This window comes from Hyla sarda, chromosome 4 (genome assembly GCF_029499605.1).
Source record: "Hyla sarda isolate aHylSar1 chromosome 4, aHylSar1.hap1, whole genome shotgun sequence".
NCBI classification, from domain to species: domain Eukaryota; kingdom Metazoa; phylum Chordata; class Amphibia; order Anura; family Hylidae; genus Hyla; species Hyla sarda.
This window is the reverse complement of record NC_079192.1, coordinates 34468891-34488468: the sequence shown is the minus strand read 5'-3', so window position 1 is coordinate 34488468 and position 19578 is coordinate 34468891. Positions and strand designations below refer to the sequence as shown.

General features: G+C 45.5%; 1 protein-coding gene across 9 annotated transcripts in view; it reads left to right on the top strand.

Moving 5' to 3' along the window:
- The window catches only part of SMARCA4 (SWI/SNF related, matrix associated, actin dependent regulator of chromatin, subfamily a, member 4), a 60149-nt gene that overhangs the window by 10148 nt on the left and 30423 nt on the right, over positions 1-19578 (top strand). For 8 of the 9 annotated variants that reach the window (XM_056570485.1, XM_056570483.1, XM_056570484.1 and 5 more), the window contains exons 2-12: positions 6745-6983; positions 7552-7684; positions 8872-9264; positions 10458-10556; positions 13759-14017; positions 15612-15738; positions 15830-16003; positions 16082-16255; positions 18070-18237; positions 18316-18366; positions 18451-18581. In XM_056570485.1, coding sequence (XP_056426460.1) covers positions 6777-6983; positions 7552-7684; positions 8872-9264; positions 10458-10556; positions 13759-14017; positions 15612-15738; positions 15830-16003; positions 16082-16255; positions 18070-18237; positions 18316-18366; positions 18451-18581 — 1916 coding nt within the window. In that variant the 5' untranslated portion in view covers positions 6745-6776. The remainder of the gene's footprint in view (positions 1-6744; positions 6984-7551; positions 7685-8871; positions 9265-10457; positions 10557-13758; positions 14018-15611; positions 15739-15829; positions 16004-16081; positions 16256-18069; positions 18238-18315; positions 18367-18450; positions 18582-19578) is intronic. The other variant, XM_056570492.1, reaches the window with a different exon arrangement.

The window sequence follows — 19578 nt, the reverse complement described above, 5'->3', positions numbered from 1 at the left end:
CCACATGTCATTGGTGGTATAAAGGTGGAATTGGCTCCCCGCCACGAGATTGCAAGGAGCCGATTAGAGGTGAGCGAACTTACAGTAAATTCAATTCGGCACAAACTTCTCGGCTCGGCAGTTGATGACTTTTCCTGCATAAATTAGTTCAGCTTTCAGGTGCTCCCGTGGGCTGGAAAAGGTGGATACAGTCCTAGGAGACTCTTTCCTTGGACTGTATCCACCTTTTCCAGCCCACCGGAGCACCTGAAAGCTGAACTAATTTATGCAGGATAAGTCATCAACTGCCGAGCCGAGAAGTTTGTGACGAATCGAATTTACTGTAAGTTCGCTCATCTCTAGAGACGATCCGTTTCCAGAACAATTAATTCAATGCGTTGAAGTGAATAAGCAATTTGAATGATTGCTTATATCAGTGTTTCCCAACCAGGGTGCCCCCAGCTGTTGCAAAACTACAACTCCCAGCATGCCCGGACAGCCGAAGGCTGTCCGGGCATGCTGGGAGTTGTAGTTTTGCAACAGCTGGAGGTACCCTGGTTAGGAAACACTGGCTTATATTATAGAAGTCTTTTTTTTTTAAAGTGTAAAAATGCTGAGTTGTAGTTTTGAAACAGCTGGAGGCACCCTGATTGGGAAACACTGATCTAGTGTGTATGGGACATGCATGTTCTGTGTGAACAGGGGTGAGGATAATCTGTTGGGCAGATTGCAGGTAGGATGGGGTCCTGAGGGGCCGGGAGCATTTAGCAGTAAGTGATGGTGGATGTTAAACGTCTCGGCTCTGTTGTTTTCAGCCGCAGCGCAGCTAAAAAAAAAAAAATAAATAAATAAAATAAAAACCTTCAATAATTAATGAGTTTTTGCTTTTGAAGCTGCTTTTATTCTAATTTTTTTTTCTCTCCCTTGTGCTTTTCTTTTTTTTTTTTCTCTCTTCATCTGGCATCTGGGAAACGAGCGTCTTGTTCTAGAAACGCCTCGTGCTCTTTCCTTGAGAAGAACAGATTGCGTTTTATCTTTCTCCTCCATCCGACTTTAATTTCTTTTGGTGGCGTACCTGGACGTGGCCCGGCCCGGCTTTAGTAATTAACACAAGAAGACATCAAAGTGCGAGTAATTTCCCCGCTCCAGCCATGGTGCGGCGTTAATCAGATTCTCCGTTTTTAATTAAATCTCCCAGCGCCATTTAAGAGGAGCTGCCAGGAAGAACCCCTCCCAATCGCGCTCCCCCCCCCCCCCTCCCCCGATCCTTGCCATAAATTCTAGCATTACTGTCGGAGGATGGATAAGCATCAGGCACCTATGAAGTGTTCCTCTGTATGTAGTTAATGTCGGGCTCCGGCGTGGGCGTCTGCGTGCGACCTGACAGTGCCATTTAAATGATATTTTCATTTTCTGCCCCCAGCTGTGAGCGTCTTGATCATTTTTCTTTCTCTGTTCTTCATTAATTTGTCACCTCTGCTTTGTGGATGCGGATATTTTCTGTGCTGCACAGAGAGTCTGTGGCGTTTCTGGTTGGCGTTAATACCTCGTAATCGCTAATCGAATCTATGCCAGTCGGGGGTAACTTTAGGGTTCGAGGCAAGGAGATGCCTCCTAGGTGGGTTAGTGGAGTTAGGTCCTGGGTATTTATAGGGAATTAAAGGAGAATTCCACCTTCCACTAAGGCTGACAGTGGATGTTATGGAGTTGGTGTCAACATTAGGGATCGACCGATTATCGCGATTTTGGACATTATCGGTATCGGCAATTACTTTGCCGATAATGCACCGCCCGTGCCGCACCACCCACCGCACCGCGGCCCCCCCCCCCCCATTGGCTGCCCCCATCCCCGGTGTTATAATTACCTGTTCCGGGGGTCCACGATCATTCTGGCTCCTGCGCTGTTGCTGTGCGCTGCGTAATTACGAGTGACGTCGCCAACGTGACGTCACAGTCAGTACGCACAGTGACAGCGCAGGACGCCGACGGAGCCAGAAGGATCGCGGACCCCCCGGGAACAGGTAATTATAACACCGGGGATGGGGGGAGGCGATGGGGCAGCGGCGGTATGTGGGCAACGGATGGGGGGAGGCTATGCGGTGGTATGTGGGCAGAGGATGGGGGGAGGCGATGGGGCGGCGGTGGTATGTGGGTAGAGGATGGGGGGAGGCGATGGGGCGGCGGTGGTATGTGGGTAGAGGATGGGGGGAGGCGATGGGGCGGCGGCAGTGGTATGTGGGCAGAGGATGGGGGGGAAGGCAATGGGGCAACTGTGGTGGTTAGACTCAGGACAGGAGGGGGAAAGAAGCGGGCAGTGGCAGTGGTCTCTGGCACCGCAAAAGCCGCTGTAGTTCATTGATTTAAAGCGCCCATTTTAAATCATTGATCTGCAATGGCTTCTGCCCCGCCAGGGGGGGGTTTGAAATAGCCGATAATTTATACCAGAATATCGGTATAAGTTATCGGCTATCGGCCCGAAAGGTGACAGATTATCGGTATCGGCCCTAAAAAACTATATCTGTCGATCCCTAGTCAACATGTGGTACCCCTTATTGTAATGTAAGTAAAAACTTGGCATCCCGCTCATAGAATTGAATCTATGTGAATTTTATTAGCCATCCAAAATAAAATGTTACGTTTCGGTCCACATTGGCCCTTCCTCAGACCCGATTGCTGCGGAGGCTGGAAGCCTCCGCAGCAATCCGGTCTGAGGAAGGGCCAATGTGGACCAAAACGTAACATTTTATTTTGGATGGCTAATAAAATTCACATTGATTAAATTCTATGAGTGGTGGGGCAAGTCTTTACTTGCATTACATTAAGGATTGGGACTCCTACTTTGGCACCCCCAACTGCTTAGAGAGTGACGTAACTCCACTTAAAACATGTGTTACCCCACCACAGTATGGATGTCGATACACATTTGATAAAACGTAGTGTCCTAACTCTCCCTTCACCCCGGATCTATGGGAAAAAGTAGGATTGGGAGTTCTTGATTTTTGACAAGCCCTGGGGTAGGCCGGGCTTGTGCCGCAGGGGTCTGGAGGAGGCCAGGGAGCCCCAGTAAGTGATGTGGATGTTAAAGTTCTCTGCTCTCTGTTGTTTTCTCAGTAAAAAGAAGACTTCATAATACCAGGATTTCGTGGCGCTGATCACGACGCAGGACTCGCAGATTAAAAGTAACGACATCAGGTTTATTAACAATAATACAACGCGTTTTGCTGCGCATGCAAAGCTTCCTCAGGCATGTTGCCTGAGGAAGCTTTGCATGCGCAGCGAAACGCGTTGCATTATTAATAAACCTGATGGTCGTTACTTTTAATCTGTGAGTCCTGCGTCCTGGTATTATGAAGTCTTCTTTCTACTGATACTACAACTTCAGGAAGGCTCCAGACGGACCCCTAGTCAACTACACACCTTTACCATTGTTGTGTATGTTGGTACACAACCCCTTTCGGTAAGCGGTATTGAATCCCTCACTTCCCCGTACCCTTACCACCACCTACGTTACTCCACAGGGAGCCCCTTTGTTATTTCTCTTTTTTCGGCCAGGGCACAGATAAATCCATTAATAATGCATTTGAAGCTGCTGATATCCTTGGGGGAGGCCTAGGGCAGCCGCGGCTGCAGGGCCAGGGGCTACTATTTCCTATTGAAAATACTTGTATGCTCCACAAATTTACTACATTTGTGTTAACGGGGGACATGGTTGGTTTATAGTATGAAGTCATGCAGTCGCATAGTCCCCTTAAAAGCAACAGAACTACATATTTCATTTAGTTGGGGTTAAAGGAATTTACGCACAAAATCGACTTGTTTGATGTGGTCCAACATCTGGGACGCACTGATCATGAGAATGGTTGGCCCCTGTTTCCCCTAGTTAAATATTGGTGGTCAGGCATGCGCACTGCCAATCACCCCTATGGGCCATACAGCAGAATACAGCAATAACCTGCTGCCAGAGAGAGCAAAGGATCAGTGGGTTTGGTAGAATTTATTTTGATCCATCATAAGGCCGGACAATAGCATAAATTACACTGCTGAAAAAAATAAAGGGAACACTTAAACAACACAATGTAACTCCAAGTCAATCTGTGAAATCCCACTGTCCACTCAGGAAGCAACACTGATTGACAATCAATGTCACATGCTGTTGTGTAAATGGAACAGACAACAAGTGGAAATTATAGGCAATTAGCAAGACACCCCCAATAAAGGAGTGGTTCTGCAGGTGGTGACCACAGACCACTTATCAATTCCTATGCTCCCTGGCTGATGATTTGGTCATTTTTGAATGCTGGCAGTGCTTTCACTCTAGTGGTAGCATGAGACGGAGTCTGCAATCCACACAAGTGGCTCAGGTAGTGCAGCTCATCCAGGATGGCAAATCAATGCGAGCTGTGGGAAGAAGGTTTGTTGTGTCTGTCAGTGTAGTGTCCAGAGCATGGAGGCGCTACCAGGAGACAGGCCAGTACATCAGGAGATGTGGAGGAGGCTGTAGGAGGGCAACAACCCAGCAGCAGGACCGCTACCTCCGCCTTTGTGCAAGGAGGAGCAGGAGGAGCATTGCCAGAGCCCTGCAAAAATGACCTCCAGCAGGCCACAAATGTGCATGTGTCCACTCAAACGGTCAAAAAGACTCCATGAGGGTGGTATGAGGGCCCGACGTCCACAGGAGGGGGTTGTGCTTACAGCCAAACACCGTGCCGTACGTTTGGCATTTGCCAGAGAACACAGTTTGGCAAATTCGCCACTGGCGCCCTGTGCTCTTCACAGATGAAAGCAGGTTCACACGGAGCACGTGACAGACATGAGTCTGGAGACGCCGTGGAGAACGTTCTGCTGCCTGCAACATCCTCCAGCATGAACGGTAGCCTGACGGCCATTAGACATTGCCATAATATTCCTCTTGATAACGCCGTTGTAACGGCTAAACATGTAGAGGTTATGTTAAATTTTAAACATACGTTGAGAGGAGATCAGTGCGGCAGACTGCAGCGCCGTTATACTATCTACAGCTAGAGAGTACTATCTGATGTACTTGTTTATACACATCCCTGTCATGTATAAGTTTTAAACTTCACTTGGGGATATATTTTAAGTTAAAACAAATAAAGGTTAAATTTTAAGGGTGTGCATACATGATTTATTTATTTTTACCCCTGGCCCCTGGCCTGGCCCTGGGGTTTGGATATAATTGCATTTTTGGTCCCTGACTGACCCTGGGTCCACAGTGTTAGATAACTGTCTGCCATTAGGTACCGAGATGAGATCCTCAGACCCCTTGTGAGACCATATGCCGGTGCGGTTGGCCCTGGGCTCCTCCTAATGCAAGACAATGCTAGACCTCATGTGGCTGGAGTGTGTCAGCAGTTCCTGCAAGAGGAAGACATTGATGCTATGGACTGGCCCGCCCGATCCCCAGACCTGAATCCGATTGAGCACATCTGGGACATCATGTCTCGCTCCATCCACCAACTCCACGCTGCACCACAGACTGTCCAGGAGTTGGCGGATGCTTTAGTCCAGGTCTGGGTGGACATCCCTCAGGAGACCATCCTCCACCTCATCAGGAGCATGCCCAGGCATTGTAGGGAGGTCATACGGGCACGTGGAGGCCACACACACTACTGAGCCTCATTGTGACTTGTATTAAGGACATTACATAAAGTTGGATCAGCCTGTATTATGGTTTTCAACTTTGATTTTGAGTGTGACTCCATATCCAGACCTCCATGGGTTAATACATTTTATTTCCATTGATAATTTTTGTGTGATTTTGTTGTTAGCGAATTCAACTATGTAAAGAGGAAAGTATTTCATACGATTAGTTCATTCATTCAGATCTAGGATGTGTTATCTTAATTTTCCCTTTATTATAATATCAGTAATCTAATGGGAGCCATCCTGGTAGACCCTCTATTACTACATGTGAAGCTCTCGGGACCCAAGTGATTCTGGGGCCATTGTATTTTGGGGATAGGGCTCACTATGGACTGTGATGCTAATGTATGATTCGGAGGGCCCTTTTATAGGTCTCCTAAAATAGACGATCCATTTAATCTTCTGAGATATAGGTCACATTTTCCATTGTCTTGTTCTTCCAATCCCCATTAGATGTGAAAAAGAAGCAAGACTGTAATGACCATTTTGCCCAATCTGCGTTTCAGCGTGTTCCGGTTTTTGCTCCCAGAGATCAGACAGATGAGGCCGCTGTTGCCCTTGTGTTTTCTGTAATTGATTTATCTGCTGGCTTAGAGGCTGCAGTCTATGTACCTTGGAATAAGGTCAATTATATCAGAATGAATCCTTGGCTGTTCCTCTAGGAATACTTACAGTGCAGATTTTGAGGGCATCGCGGCTGGCAGAGAGCTTGTCTTTCATACTAAATCATCCATACTCTGCAAAAAATGGTCCTCTGGGTCTTGGTAGCACATAGTCACGACACCTCTGCTGTACTGAAATGAAGTGATGCCTTTTACTGGTCCAACTGGCTCCTTTAGTTATTTTGCTGGTCCATGCCTGACATTTATGCTTCACCCATCAGATAGCTGGAGTCAACTAGTTGGGCAGAAGCAGCTATGTAGCCAGGCAGGACAGTTCGGCTTTATATGCATCACTCGCCGTCAGGGCTGGGCAGATCTCAGAAGAAAGACAATTAGAAAATGACTCAGAAAAGTTCCGTGCGTTTGCTATTCTTGTCATCGGATGCTTGTGATTCGCCTGTCTGTGTATATAGAGCTAATGGCTTCTTCTCTCTTGCAGATAAACAATAAGTGAACCTCTTCACCGAAGCAATGTCCACCCCTGATCCGCCTATGGGCGGTACCCCTAGGCCCGTCCAGTCCCCTGGTCCGGGCCCATCTCCTGGTGCTATGCTGGGCCCTAGCCCTGGCCCATCTCCTGGATCTGCACACAGCATGATGGGACCAAGCCCTGGACCACCAATTCCCCCTCAAGGACCCAGTGGATATCCTCCAGAAAACATGCACCAGATGCATAAGGTAGTGTTTATTTGGCAATATTTCTATTTCTGGATTTTGAGTTGCTCTTGGTTATGAATGCATAAAGAGCTTGTGTGTGTTTGGGTCTGTTGTTCACAGTAATGGAGTCACTCCTGTATCCCTGCTAGGGCATGGGGGGGGCTTCATTTATCGCTGTGGGACTCAGTGCTAGCACGTGTATTCACACACACTGAATGGCCTGTATGAGCGAACTTACAGTAAATTCGATTTGTCACGAACTTCTCAGCTCGGCGGTTGCTGACTTTTCCTGCATAAATTAGTTCAGCTTTCCGGTGCTCCGGTGGGCTGGAAAAGGTGAATACAGTCCTAGGAAAGAGTCTCCTAGGACTGTATCCACCTTGTCCAGCCCACGGTAGCACCTGAAAGCTGAACTAATTTATGCAGGAAAAGACATCAACTGCCGAGCCGAGAAGTTTGTGACGAATCGAATTTACTGTAAGTTCGCTCATCTCTAATGAGGACTTTCCTCTGTTGGCATAAATGGTTAATTCATGAATCTAGTCAATCTACGTAACTATCCATTTCTTGTGTCGCACTTTACTGACAGCCCATGGAGTCCATGCATGAGAAGCCTATGCCGGAGGACCCACGTTATAACCAGATGAAGGGAATGGCGATGCGGCCTGGTGGCCATGCTGGTATGGGGCCACCACCAAGTCCAATGGACCAACACTCACAAGGTATATATATATATATATATATATATTACCGGTAAAATCCATATACAGTGGTCCCTCAACATACCATGGTAATCCGTTCCAAATGGACCATTGTTTGTTGAAACCATCGTATGTTGAGGGATCCGTGCAATGTAAAGTATAGGACAGTGGTCTACAACCTGCGGACCTCCAGATGTTGCAAAACTACAACACCCAGCATGCCCGGACAGCCGTTGGCTGTTCGGGCATGCTGGGTGTTGTAGTTTTGCAACATCTGGAGGTCCGCAGATTATAGACCACTGTTAGAGGAAGTTGTACTCACGTGTCCCCGCTGCTCCGGACTGTCACCGCTGCCCTGGATGTCGCCCGTCCATCGCTGTTGCCGCGTCCCCGAGGTGTCCCAGACGCTCTGGCAAGGCCTCTGCTTCCCCGGCATCCTCGCTCTCCGTCGCCGCCATCACGTCGCTACGCACGCCGCTCCTATTGGCTGACAGGACGGCGTGCGCAGCGACGTGATGCCGACGATGCAGGGGATCCCGAAGAGGACGCGCCGGAGCCCCGAGGACAGGTAAGTGATCGTCAGCGGACCACACGGGAAACCGTAAACTGCTATCCGGTGGCAGCTGAAGCAGTCTGCGCTGCCGGATAGCCGTTTATGCCATTGCCCCGACATACGAAAGCATCGCATGTTGATGCTGCCTCTGAGAGGCCATTGTATGTTGAAATGATCGTATGTCGAGGCCATCGTAGGTCGAGGGGTCACTGTATATTGGGCTGCAGATTGCAATGATGTGAGAAGACACTATATACCTAGGCAATTCTACTATTTTTTTTTTTGTCTTTAATTTCTCATATTACATGTTTATTATTCAAGCATTTCGCAAGTTTTAAAATTTTGCAAAAAAGATTTATGTTGTAAGGTGCACGGTGTCTCTTGGGGCCTATTTAGACCAGCACCGTCTCCATTGACTGCAATGCTTGTCCGAACGCATCCTGTTGAATGAACATGTTCATTCTTTCAGCGGAGTCCGGAATTTGAAACTCACTGCAAAATCTTCCGAATTCTGCAATGTGCACACAGCAGCACAATCCCCTTGAAAACAATGGGAGGCTGCTGAACAGGAATTTCCGAGCAGAATTTTAGTTGACTTCCACTCATTCTGCAGTGTGAATTGACCTGAACTGTGTCACTTTCCTTTCCCTCACAGGTTACCCCTCACCACTGGGCAGCTCTGAACATGTCGCAAGCCCAGTGCCCTCTAATGGCCCTCCCTCTGGGCCGTTGCCTTCTGGTTCAGGTGGAGTGAACATGGAGAACGCGGATCCTCAGCAGCCACAGCAGCAGCCCCAGCAGCAGACGAGCCGCAGCCCAACACCGTTTAATCAGAACCAGCTGCACCAGTTGCGGGCGCAGATAATGGCGTACAAAATGCTGGCCAGAGGGCAGCCAATACCTGATCAACTACAGATGGCGGTACAAGGCAAGAGGCCTTTGCCAGGCATGCAGCCACAGATGACGACAATACCTCCACCTGCAGCTTCTGGGACTGGACCTGTGCCCGCCCCGGGGCCAGCACCACCCAGCTACAACAGACCTCACGGTGAGAATAATTAAATAGCCCTTCGAGCAGCAGGTTTGTAATGATCAGAAACTGGCATCCACTCTCTTGTTCTACATATACCCTTTCTTTATCCTATTTACCAATTCCAGAACCAGTTTTGATGAGTTAAAGGGGTATTCCAGGCAAAACCTTTTTTATATATATCAACTGGCTCCAGAAAGTTAAAGGAGTTCTCCGGCGTGCACTTTTTTCCATTTATCCCGTCCGGGCTGCAAAATAAAAGAGAACACACTTTCTCTTACCTGCCAACGAGCCCCCGGAGCTCCGGTACAGGTGTTCGGTCCCCGGGCTGTGTGTTTCTTACTTCCTGTTAGTCCGGCACATCACACGGAGCTTCAGCCTATCACCGGCCGCAGTGATGTCCCGCCTCGGCCAGTGATAGGCTGAAGCTCCGTGTAACGTGCCGGGCTAACAGGAAGTAAGAAACACACAGCTCGGGGACCGAACACCTGTACCGGAGTGTACCGGAGCTCCGGGGGCTCGTTGGCAGGTAAGAGAAAGTGTGTTTTCTTTTATTTTGCAGCCCGGACGGGATAAAAGGAAAAAAGTGCGCGCCGGAGTACTCCTTTAAACAGATTTGTAAATTACTTCTATTAAAAAAATCTTAATCCTTTCAGTACTTATGAGCTGCTGAAGTTAAGGTTGTTCTTTTCTAAGTGCTCTCTGATAAGTGTCTCGGGAACCGCCCAGTTTAGAAGAGGTTTGCTATGGGAATTTGCTTTTAAACTGGGCGTTTCCCGAGACACGTGTCATCAGAGAGCACTTAGACAGAAAAGAACAACCTTAACTTCAGAAGCTCATAAGTACTGAAAGGATTAAGATTTTTTTAATAGAAGTAATTTACAAATCTGTTTAACTTTCTGGAGCCTGTTGAGAGATAGATAGAGAGAGAGAGAGAGAGAGAGAGATATATATATATATATATATATATATTATATATTATATTTTATATTTTATATATTATATATTATATATTATATATTTTATATTTTATATATTATATATTTTATATATTATATATTATATATTTTATATATTATATATTATATATTATATTTTATATATTATATATTATATTATTAAAAGTTTTTGCCTGGATAACCCCTTTAAGTAGGTTCAGTGTAAGCACATGACTGCTACATCACATGACGGATATTTCCTTTCTAATGTAGGAATGGCTGGACCAGCCATGCCACCTCCAGGACCTTCAGGTGCCCCTCCTGTAATGCCAGGGCATCCTCCTGGGGCACCCCTTAAGCCCTGGCCTGAAGGTAACCTAACCTTATCATAGAGCTAGAACATGAATAAGTGGAATTCTCCCTATAATGTTCAGACAGGCCTTAATAACATTATATAGAACATTATATAGAACATTATGATGCATTTTTGTTTACACTGATATTTCGATTATACTTGTTAGTGGTAACTTACGCATCACTATAAATGTGGCCCCTCCAGCTGCCCTGGCAATCAATCTGCACCCCATGTTTAGGGGGGTGCTTAAATGAGTAAACTCTGCTGTATCCTTATGATGCAGGCTAGAGATGAGCGAATTTACAGTAAATTCGATTCGTCACGAACTTCTCGGCTCGGCAGTTGATCACTTATCCTGCATAAATTAGTTCAGCTTTCCGGTGGGCTGGAAAAGGTGGATACAGTCCTAGGAAAGAGTCTCCTAGGAATGTATCCACCTTTTCCAGCCCACCGGAGCACCTCAAAGCTGAACTAATTTATACAGGAAAAGTCATCAACTGCCGAGCCGAAAAGTTCGTGACGAATCGAATTTACTGTAAATTTGCTCATCTCTAGTGCAGGCATTTCTCATGAGCCCACAATGTAACTGTATATTGCTGTGCACCAATACACTGAAAACAATAATGTATAGTTATATGGTGGTGGTCTGCACGAAGATGGTGAAATCCGTATTACCATCTTAGTTATATACCTTTTTTAAAGCAGTGGTCTCCAACCTGCGGACCTCCAGATGTTGCAAAACTACAACTCCCAGCATGCCCGGACAGCCGTTGGCTGTCCGGGCATGCTGGGAGTTGTAGTTTTGCACCATCTGGAGGCCCACAGGTTGGAGACCACTGCCTTAAAGTAGTCTTATTTCAGAAGACTTAAAGGGGTACTCCTGTGGAAAACTTTTATTTATTTATTTATTTATATCAACTGGTGCCAGAAAGTTAAACAGATGTGTAAATCACTTTTATTAAAAAAATTTTATCCTTCCTGTACTTTTTAGGGGCTGTATACTAAAGAGAAATCCAAAAAAGAAACTAATTTCCTCTGATGTCACGACCACAGTGCTCTCTGCTGACCTCTGCTGTCCATTTTAGGAACTGTCCAGAGCAGTATATGTTTGCTATGGGGATTTTCTCCTTCTCCGGACAGTTCTTAAAATGGACAGCAGAGGTCAGCAGAAAGCACTGTGCTCGTGACATCAGAGGAAATTAGTTTCTTTTTTGGATTTCTCTTTAGTATACAGCCCCTAAAAAGTACTGGAAGGATTAAGATATTTTTAATAGAAGTGATTTACAAATCTGTTTAACTTTCTGGCACCAGTTGATTTAAAAAAAGAAAAAAAAGAGTACCCCTTTAAAGTCTTATTATTTCAGAAGACTTAAAGGTAGGAAGACAGTGTAATAGAGCAGCAGGAAACACTAGCAGAATGCTTGAATGTATAGGGAGAGGTATAAGCAGTAGAAAGAGAGAAGTGCTCATTCCGCTGTACAGAACACTGAGACCTCACTTGGAGTATTGTGCGCAGTACTGGAGGCCGTATCTCCAGAAGGATATAGATACTCTAGAGCAGGGGTGTCAAACTCAAATTAATCGGGGTGCCGCATCAGCAGTTTGGTCACCCTCAAAGTATCTGTAGGACCCCTCCCCCCCCACATACCGTATATGCCGGCGTAAACTTACCAGGAAAGGTTAAAGGACCTTAACATGTATAGAAGGAAGATGAGACAGAGGGATATGATAGAGACTTTTATATACATAGAGGGAATCAACACGGTAAAGGAGGAGAGGAGATGTAAAAGAAGAAAAACTACCACAAGAGGACATGTTTCTGCAGTAATATCAGGAAGTATTACTTTACTGAGAGAGTAGTGGATGCATGGAATAGCCTTCCTGCAGAAGTGGTCGCTGCAAATACAGTGAAGGAGTTTAAGCATGCATGTGATAAGCATAAGGCTATCCTTCATATAAGATAGGGATAGGCATAAGGCTATCCTTCATATAAGATAGGGATAGGTATAAGGCTATCCTTCATATAAGATAGGGATAGGTATAAGGCTATTCTTTATATAAGATAGGGATAGGCATAAGGCTATCCTTCATATAAGATAGGGATAGGTATAAGGCTATCCTTCATATAAGATAGGGATAGGTATAAGGCTATCCTTCATATAAGATAGGGATAGGTATAAGGCTATCCTTCATATAAGATAGGGATAGGTATAAGGCTATCCTTCATATAAGATAGGGATAGGCATAAGGCTATCCTTCATATAAGATAGGGATAGGTATAAGGCTATCCTTCATATAAGATAGGGATAGGTATAAGGCTATCCTTCATATAAGATAGGGATAGGCATAAGGTTATCCTTCATATAAGATGGGGATAGGTATAAGGCTATCCTTCATATAAGATGGGGATAGGTATAAGGCTATCCTTCATATAAGATGGGGATAGGTATAAGGCTATCCTTCATATAAGATGGGGATAGGTATAAGGCTATCCTTCATATAAGATAGGGATAGGTATAAGGCTATCCTTCATATAAGATAGGGATAGGCATAAGGCTATCCTTCATATAAGATAGGGATAGGTTTAAGGCTATCCTTCATATAAGATAGGGATAGGTATAAGGCTATCCTTCATATAAGATAGGGATAGGTATAAGGCTATCCTTCATATAAGATAGGGATAGGCATAAGGTTATCCTTCATATAAGATAGGGATAGGTATAAGGATATCCTTCATATAAGATGGGGATAGGTATAAGGCTATCCTTCATATAAGATGGGGATAGGTATAAGGCTATCCTTCATATAAGATGGGGATAGGTATAAGGCTATCCTTCATATAAGATAGGGATAGGTATAAGGCTATCCTTCATATAAGATAGGGATAGGTATAAGGCTATCCTTCATATGAGATAGGGATAGGTATAAGACTATCCTTCATATAAGATAGGGATAGGCATAAGGCTATACTTCATATAAGATCGGGATAGGTATAAGGCTATCCTTCATATAAGATAGGGATAGGTATAAGACTATCCTTCATATAAGATAGCGCCAGGGACTATTCACAGTATTCAGATTATTGGGCAGACTAGATGGGCCGAATGGTTCTTATCTGGCGACACATTCTATGTTTCTATGTATTGTATATAGAGATCACTTCACTCATGTCCTTCTGAAAGTGAATAGAAATGACATCCCTGTATTGCTATCTTTCAGGTCCCATGGCCAATGCTGCGGCGCCCGCTACTGCACCTCAGAAGTTGATTCCTCCACAGCCAACTGGTCGCCCTTCACCTGCACCCCCAGCAGTGCCACCTGCAGCGTCTCCCGTCATGCCACCCCAGACACAGTCCCCGGGTCAGCCAGCCCAACCCCCACCTATGGTTCAGTTTCATCCCAAAGCCAATCGTATTACTCCTATCCAAAAACCTAGAGGCTTGGATCCAGTCGAAGTGCTACAAGAACGTGAATATCGGTATGTCAATTCCTTGCCTGGCCCTCGCGTTAACCCCTTGGGGACAGAGGGTTTTTCCGTTTTTGTACTTTCGTTTTTTCCTCCTTACCTTTTAAAAATCATAACCCTTTCAATTTAGCACCTAAAAATCCATATGATTGCTTATTTTTTGCGCCACCAATTCTACTTTGTAATGAAATCAGTCATTTTAGCCAAAAAACTGCGGTGAAATGGAAAAAATAATTTTGCCAGAAAATTTAGGAAAAAACGCCATTTTGAAACTTCATGGGGCTTCCGTTTCTACGCAGTATATTTTTGGTAAAAATGACACTTTGGGGGAGATTTATCAAAACCTGTGCAAAGGAAAAGTGGCCCAGTTGCCCATAGCAACCAATCAGATTGCTTCTTTCATTTTGCAGAGGCCTTGTTAAACATGGAAGACCCGATCTGATTAATTGCTATGGGCAACTGGGCAACTTTTCCTCTGGACAGGTTTTGATAAATCCTCCCCTTTATCATTATTCTGTAGGTCCATACGATTAAAATGATACCCTACTTATATCGGTTTGATTTTGTCGCACTTCTGGAAAAAATCATAACTACATGCAGGAAAATTTATACGTTTAAAATTGTCATCTTCTGACCCCTGTAACTTTTTTAATTTTCTGCGTACGGGGCGGTATGAGGGCTCATTTTTTTTGCGCCGTGATCTGAAGTTTTTAGAGGTACAATTTTTGGTACTTTCTGATAGCTTTTTTAAATTTTTTTCATTCTATAAAAAGTGGCCAAAAAATGCTATTTTGGACTTTGGAATTTTTTTTGCGCGTATACCATTGACCGTGCGGTTTAATTAATGATATTTTTATAATTCGGACATTTCTGCACGCGGCGATATCACATGTTTATTTGTATTTACACTGTTTTTATTATTTTTTTTTTTTTTTTTTAAATGGGGGAAAAGGGGGGTGATTCAAACTTTTATTAGGGAAGAGGTTAAATGATTAACGTTTATTATATATATATATATATATATATATATATATATATATATATATATATATATATATATATATATATATAAATTTTTTTTTTTTTTTTTTTTTTTTTTTTGCAGTGTTATAGCTCCCATAGGGACCTATAACACTGCACACACTGATCTTTTACATTGATCAATGGTTTCTCATAGGAAAACATTGTTCAATGATTCTGCCGCTTGACTGCTCATGCCTGGATCTCAGGCACTGAGCAGTCATCTGGTGATTGGACAACAGGAGGCAGGTAAGGGGACCCTCCTTGTGTCCTACAGCTGTTCGGGATGCCGCGCTTTCGCCATGGCGATCCCGAACAGCCCCCTGAGCTAACCAGCAACATTTTACTTTAGAAGTGTCGTTCAACTTTAAATGCCGCGTCTAAAGGGTTAATAGCACGCAGCATTAGCCACGGGTCCCGGCCGTTGTTAGAGGCCGGGCCCCACCCGCTATGATGCGTGGCCCCACGTTATGGAAAGGGAGTGAGCGAAGGGCGTACAGGTACGCCCTCGGTCCCCAACAGGTTAAAGAGGAACTTTAGATAGGACATGCAGTCATCTGACCGGTAATGTTTTCTTCCTTATTAGACTTCAGGCTCGCATTGCACATAGGATCCAGGAATTGGAGAATCTCCCAGGGTCTTTAGCTGGTGACCTTAGGACCAAAGCAACAATAGAACTAAAAGCTCTGAGACTCCTAAACTTCCAAAGACAGGTAGGTGCTTATGTTTAGGCCTCTGGTACTTCACAGGTCTTAACAAGTTACATCCAAATCCTTCATAATTTGCTTTTTTTTTTTTGTCCAGCTCCGACAAGAGGTTGTGGTCTGTATGAGGAGAGACACTGCCCTGGAAACTGCTTTGAATGCCAAGGCTTACAAGCGAAGCAAGCGGCAGTCTCTACGTGAGGCCAGGATCACAGAGAAGCTGGAGAAACAGCAGAAGATTGAGCAGGAACGCAAGAGGCGGCAAAAGCACCAGGTAAAGAGGGGTTAATCAGACATCTTCCAGATTAGGTTTCTCATCACATGTGACTAAATTGGATTTATCTATCTTCAGGAATATCTGAATAGCATCCTCCAGCATGCGAAGGACTTCAAGGAGTTCCACCGCTCTGTCACAGGGAAGGTCCAGAAACTGACCAAGGCTGTGGCCACGTACCATGCCAACACGGAGCGAGAACAGAAGAAAGAGAACGAGAGGATTGAGAAGGAGAGAATGCGTCGTCTCATGGTAGGTGCTGATGCAGCCGCCTTTTCTTAAGCCACGGGGTGGCAGTGTTGCCATTTCAAACAACTTTTGACACGGCAAAAGTTGTGATTACACTGGGTCTTACTCCTGAGACCCGCTCAGTCTTGAGGGGAAAAAAATGTCTCACTCCCCGGCTGTCAGGTCTCAAAATGTGGCCCTCCAGATGTTGCAAAACTTAAATTCCCAGCATGCCCGGACAGCCATTGGCTGTCCGGGTATGCTGGGAGTTGAAGTTTTGCAACATCTGGCGGGCCGTAGTTAGAGACCACTTGCTCTATAGAGTGAGACCCGGTGCGATCAACTCGTGCGCCCCCGGCAGGGATATCTTGTATGGTGTGAGGTGGAAATTTGCACCCCGTGCAGACTTGTCTGCTCCTCCCCTCAGCTCTCCGAAGATTTCCAAAGCTAGAGCTGGGTGGGAGAGCAGAGCGAGGGCAGAGCAGGGAGAGAGAGGAGGTACACTCCCCCTCATCTCAGGTACACTCCCCCTCATCTCAGGTACACGCCCCCTCATCTCAGGTACACACACCCCTCATCTCCCCTCGCCCTGTTCTCTGAGGACGCAGGTCTTCATAGGAGAAAGAACACAGCAGGGGAGAGATGTCTCTCACTCATCTCCTCCCTGAGCTCTGCCTGTGTTTTCTGAACGGGGGGATGACAAAGTGCACGGGTTGGGGATTTATACACTGCAGGGGCTGGGAAATACATTTTGGACTGGGGATGATTTCTATGTAGGTGATGCTCCTATTATCCTCCTCCCTGGGTAGCACAGGAACTGCTAAACAGCCTGAGCAGCCTGCCGTGCTATTGGCCACTCATCAATGCGCGCTCCCGACAAGAGCACAGAATAGATGAGGTGAGGGCGGAAGTCGGCACCCAGCAGGCATCAGGGACGTAGTGCCTGCTGGGAAAGTCTGCTTCCTGCTCAGCAAGAGTAGCTTTTTAAAAGGTAGGAAAACATTTTTTAAAGGAAGGGAGGGGATCAGGGATAGATTAGCAATAGGTAGGGACAGAAAAAAAATGATATACATGGTGGGAGTTACTCCTTAAAGAGGTACTCCACTGGCCAGCGATCGGGACATTTGGTTCCGAATGCTGTGTGCGCGCACGCTGCGGGGTCGGTCACGCCCCCTCGTGATGTCAGGGATGGGATCCTATGGGATTCCGAATGCTGGCCAGTTGAGTACCCCTGTTAAGGCACACAATACTGTATGGCTGGGTTAGGCCCCATTCACACTATGCAAATGTACCTTGCAGCAGCCTCCTATTGTTTTTAATGGGATTCTGTTGCACAGTTCACATGTTGGGAAGTTCTATCATGGATTTTGCCGGGACTGCGCTGTAGACATTAAAACGCTGAATCTGGAGGAGACAGTTGCAAGCACAGAATTTACGTAGTGTGAATGGGGCCTTAGAGACACAACGGACTAAAACTATAGGGCAGTGGTCTTCAACCTGCGGACCTCCCAGATGTTGCAAAACTACAACTCCCAGCATGCCCGGACAGCCAACGGCTGTCCGGGCATGCTAGGAGTTGTAGTTTTGCAACATCTGGAGGTCCGCAGGTTGAAGACCACTGCTATAGGGGGTTATTCCAAGTTCCATGGAATAGGTAATAAGTCGCCACCACAGTTCATGAGAACCAGGGTCCCCTAAATGGCGCATCAGAGCACTTACTCTGCAAAGTACAACACCCCCTCTGAAATGCGCAGTACGTTATAATTTTGGAGTAACCTCCTGTAACAAGCACTTGAGTGTTTTTGTGTCTTCTGCTTACATGTCCCTTCTCCTTCCAGGCAGAAGATGAGGAGGGCTACAGGAAGCTGATTGACCAAAAGAAGGACAAGCGCTTGGCCTACCTCCTGCAGCAGACCGACGAGTACGTGGCCAACCTGACGGAGCTGGTGAGGCAGCACAAAGCTGCCCAGGTACTAAAGGAGAAGAAGAGGAGGAAAAAGAAAAAGGTAACACCACCAGACGGAAGTGCCAAGCATCAGATGTGTCACTATGGATGTGTAACACAAAGTAATGTTCTCTTACAGACACCAGAGAATGCAGAAGGACAACAGCCTGTACTTGGCCCTGACGGAGAGGTATGGATAATGGTTATGTCAGACCTGATGTACAATACTATTTCTCCGGCCTATTGTCTGATTACTATCATTACCCCCCCACAGCCTTTGGATGAGACCAGCCAGATGAGCGACCTTCCTGTCAAAGTTATGCATGTAGAAAGCGGGAAGATCTTGACTGGTGCAGATGCTCCAAAGGCAGGACAGCTAGAAGCCTGGCTGGAGATGAATCCGGGGTATGTACGAAGGATGTGATGTCATTTTACCTTTTAGAATGAAGTTTCCCAACCATTGTGCCTCCAGCTGTTGCAAAACTACAACTCCCAGCATTCCCGGACAGCCTTCGACTGTCCGGGAATGCTGGGAGGTGTAGTTTTGCAACAGCTGGAGGCACCCTGGTTGGGAAACACTGCCTTAGAAAGTAAAGGGAAGATTAAAGGGGTACTCCGGTGGAAAGCCTTTTTTATTTTATTTTATTTTTTTTAAATCAACTGGTGCCAGAAAGTTAAACAGATTTGTAAATGACTTCCATAAAAAAAAAATCTTAATCCTTCTAGTACTTATTAGCTGCTGAACACTACAGAGGAAATTTTCTTTTTGGAACACGGTGCTCTCTGCTGACATCTCTTTCCTTTTTAGGAACTGGAATATGTTAGCATATGTTTGCTTTGGGGATTTTCTACTACTCTGGACAGTTCTTAAAATGGACAGAATGGACCCGGGGCAAACCGATCGCTGCCGGGTGCTATTAGCCCCGATTCCCAGCTTCAGTTACATGCCGGGACCGACCCAATATGACGCAGGGTCTGTGGTTGTTAAGGGGTTAAAGGGTGGAAAACTTTTATTTATTTATTTTCTAAATCAACTGGTGCCAAAAAAGTTAATAAATTGATTTGTAAATTACGTCTATTAAAAAAATCTTCTTCCAGTACTTATTAGCTGCTGAATACTACAGAGGAGATCATTTTCTGTCTGACCACAGTGCTCTCTGCTGACACCTCTATCCATTTTAGGAACTGTCCAGAACAATAGAGATTTGCTATGGGGATTTTTTCCTGCTCTGGACAGTTCCAGACATAGACAGAGATGTCAGCAGAGAGCACTGGGGTCAGACAGAAAAGAAATTCAAAAAGAAAAGAACTTCCTCTGGAGCATACAGCAGCTAGGTACTGGAAGGAATATTTTAAATAGAAGTAATTTACAAATCTGTTTAACTTTCTGGCACCGGTTGAT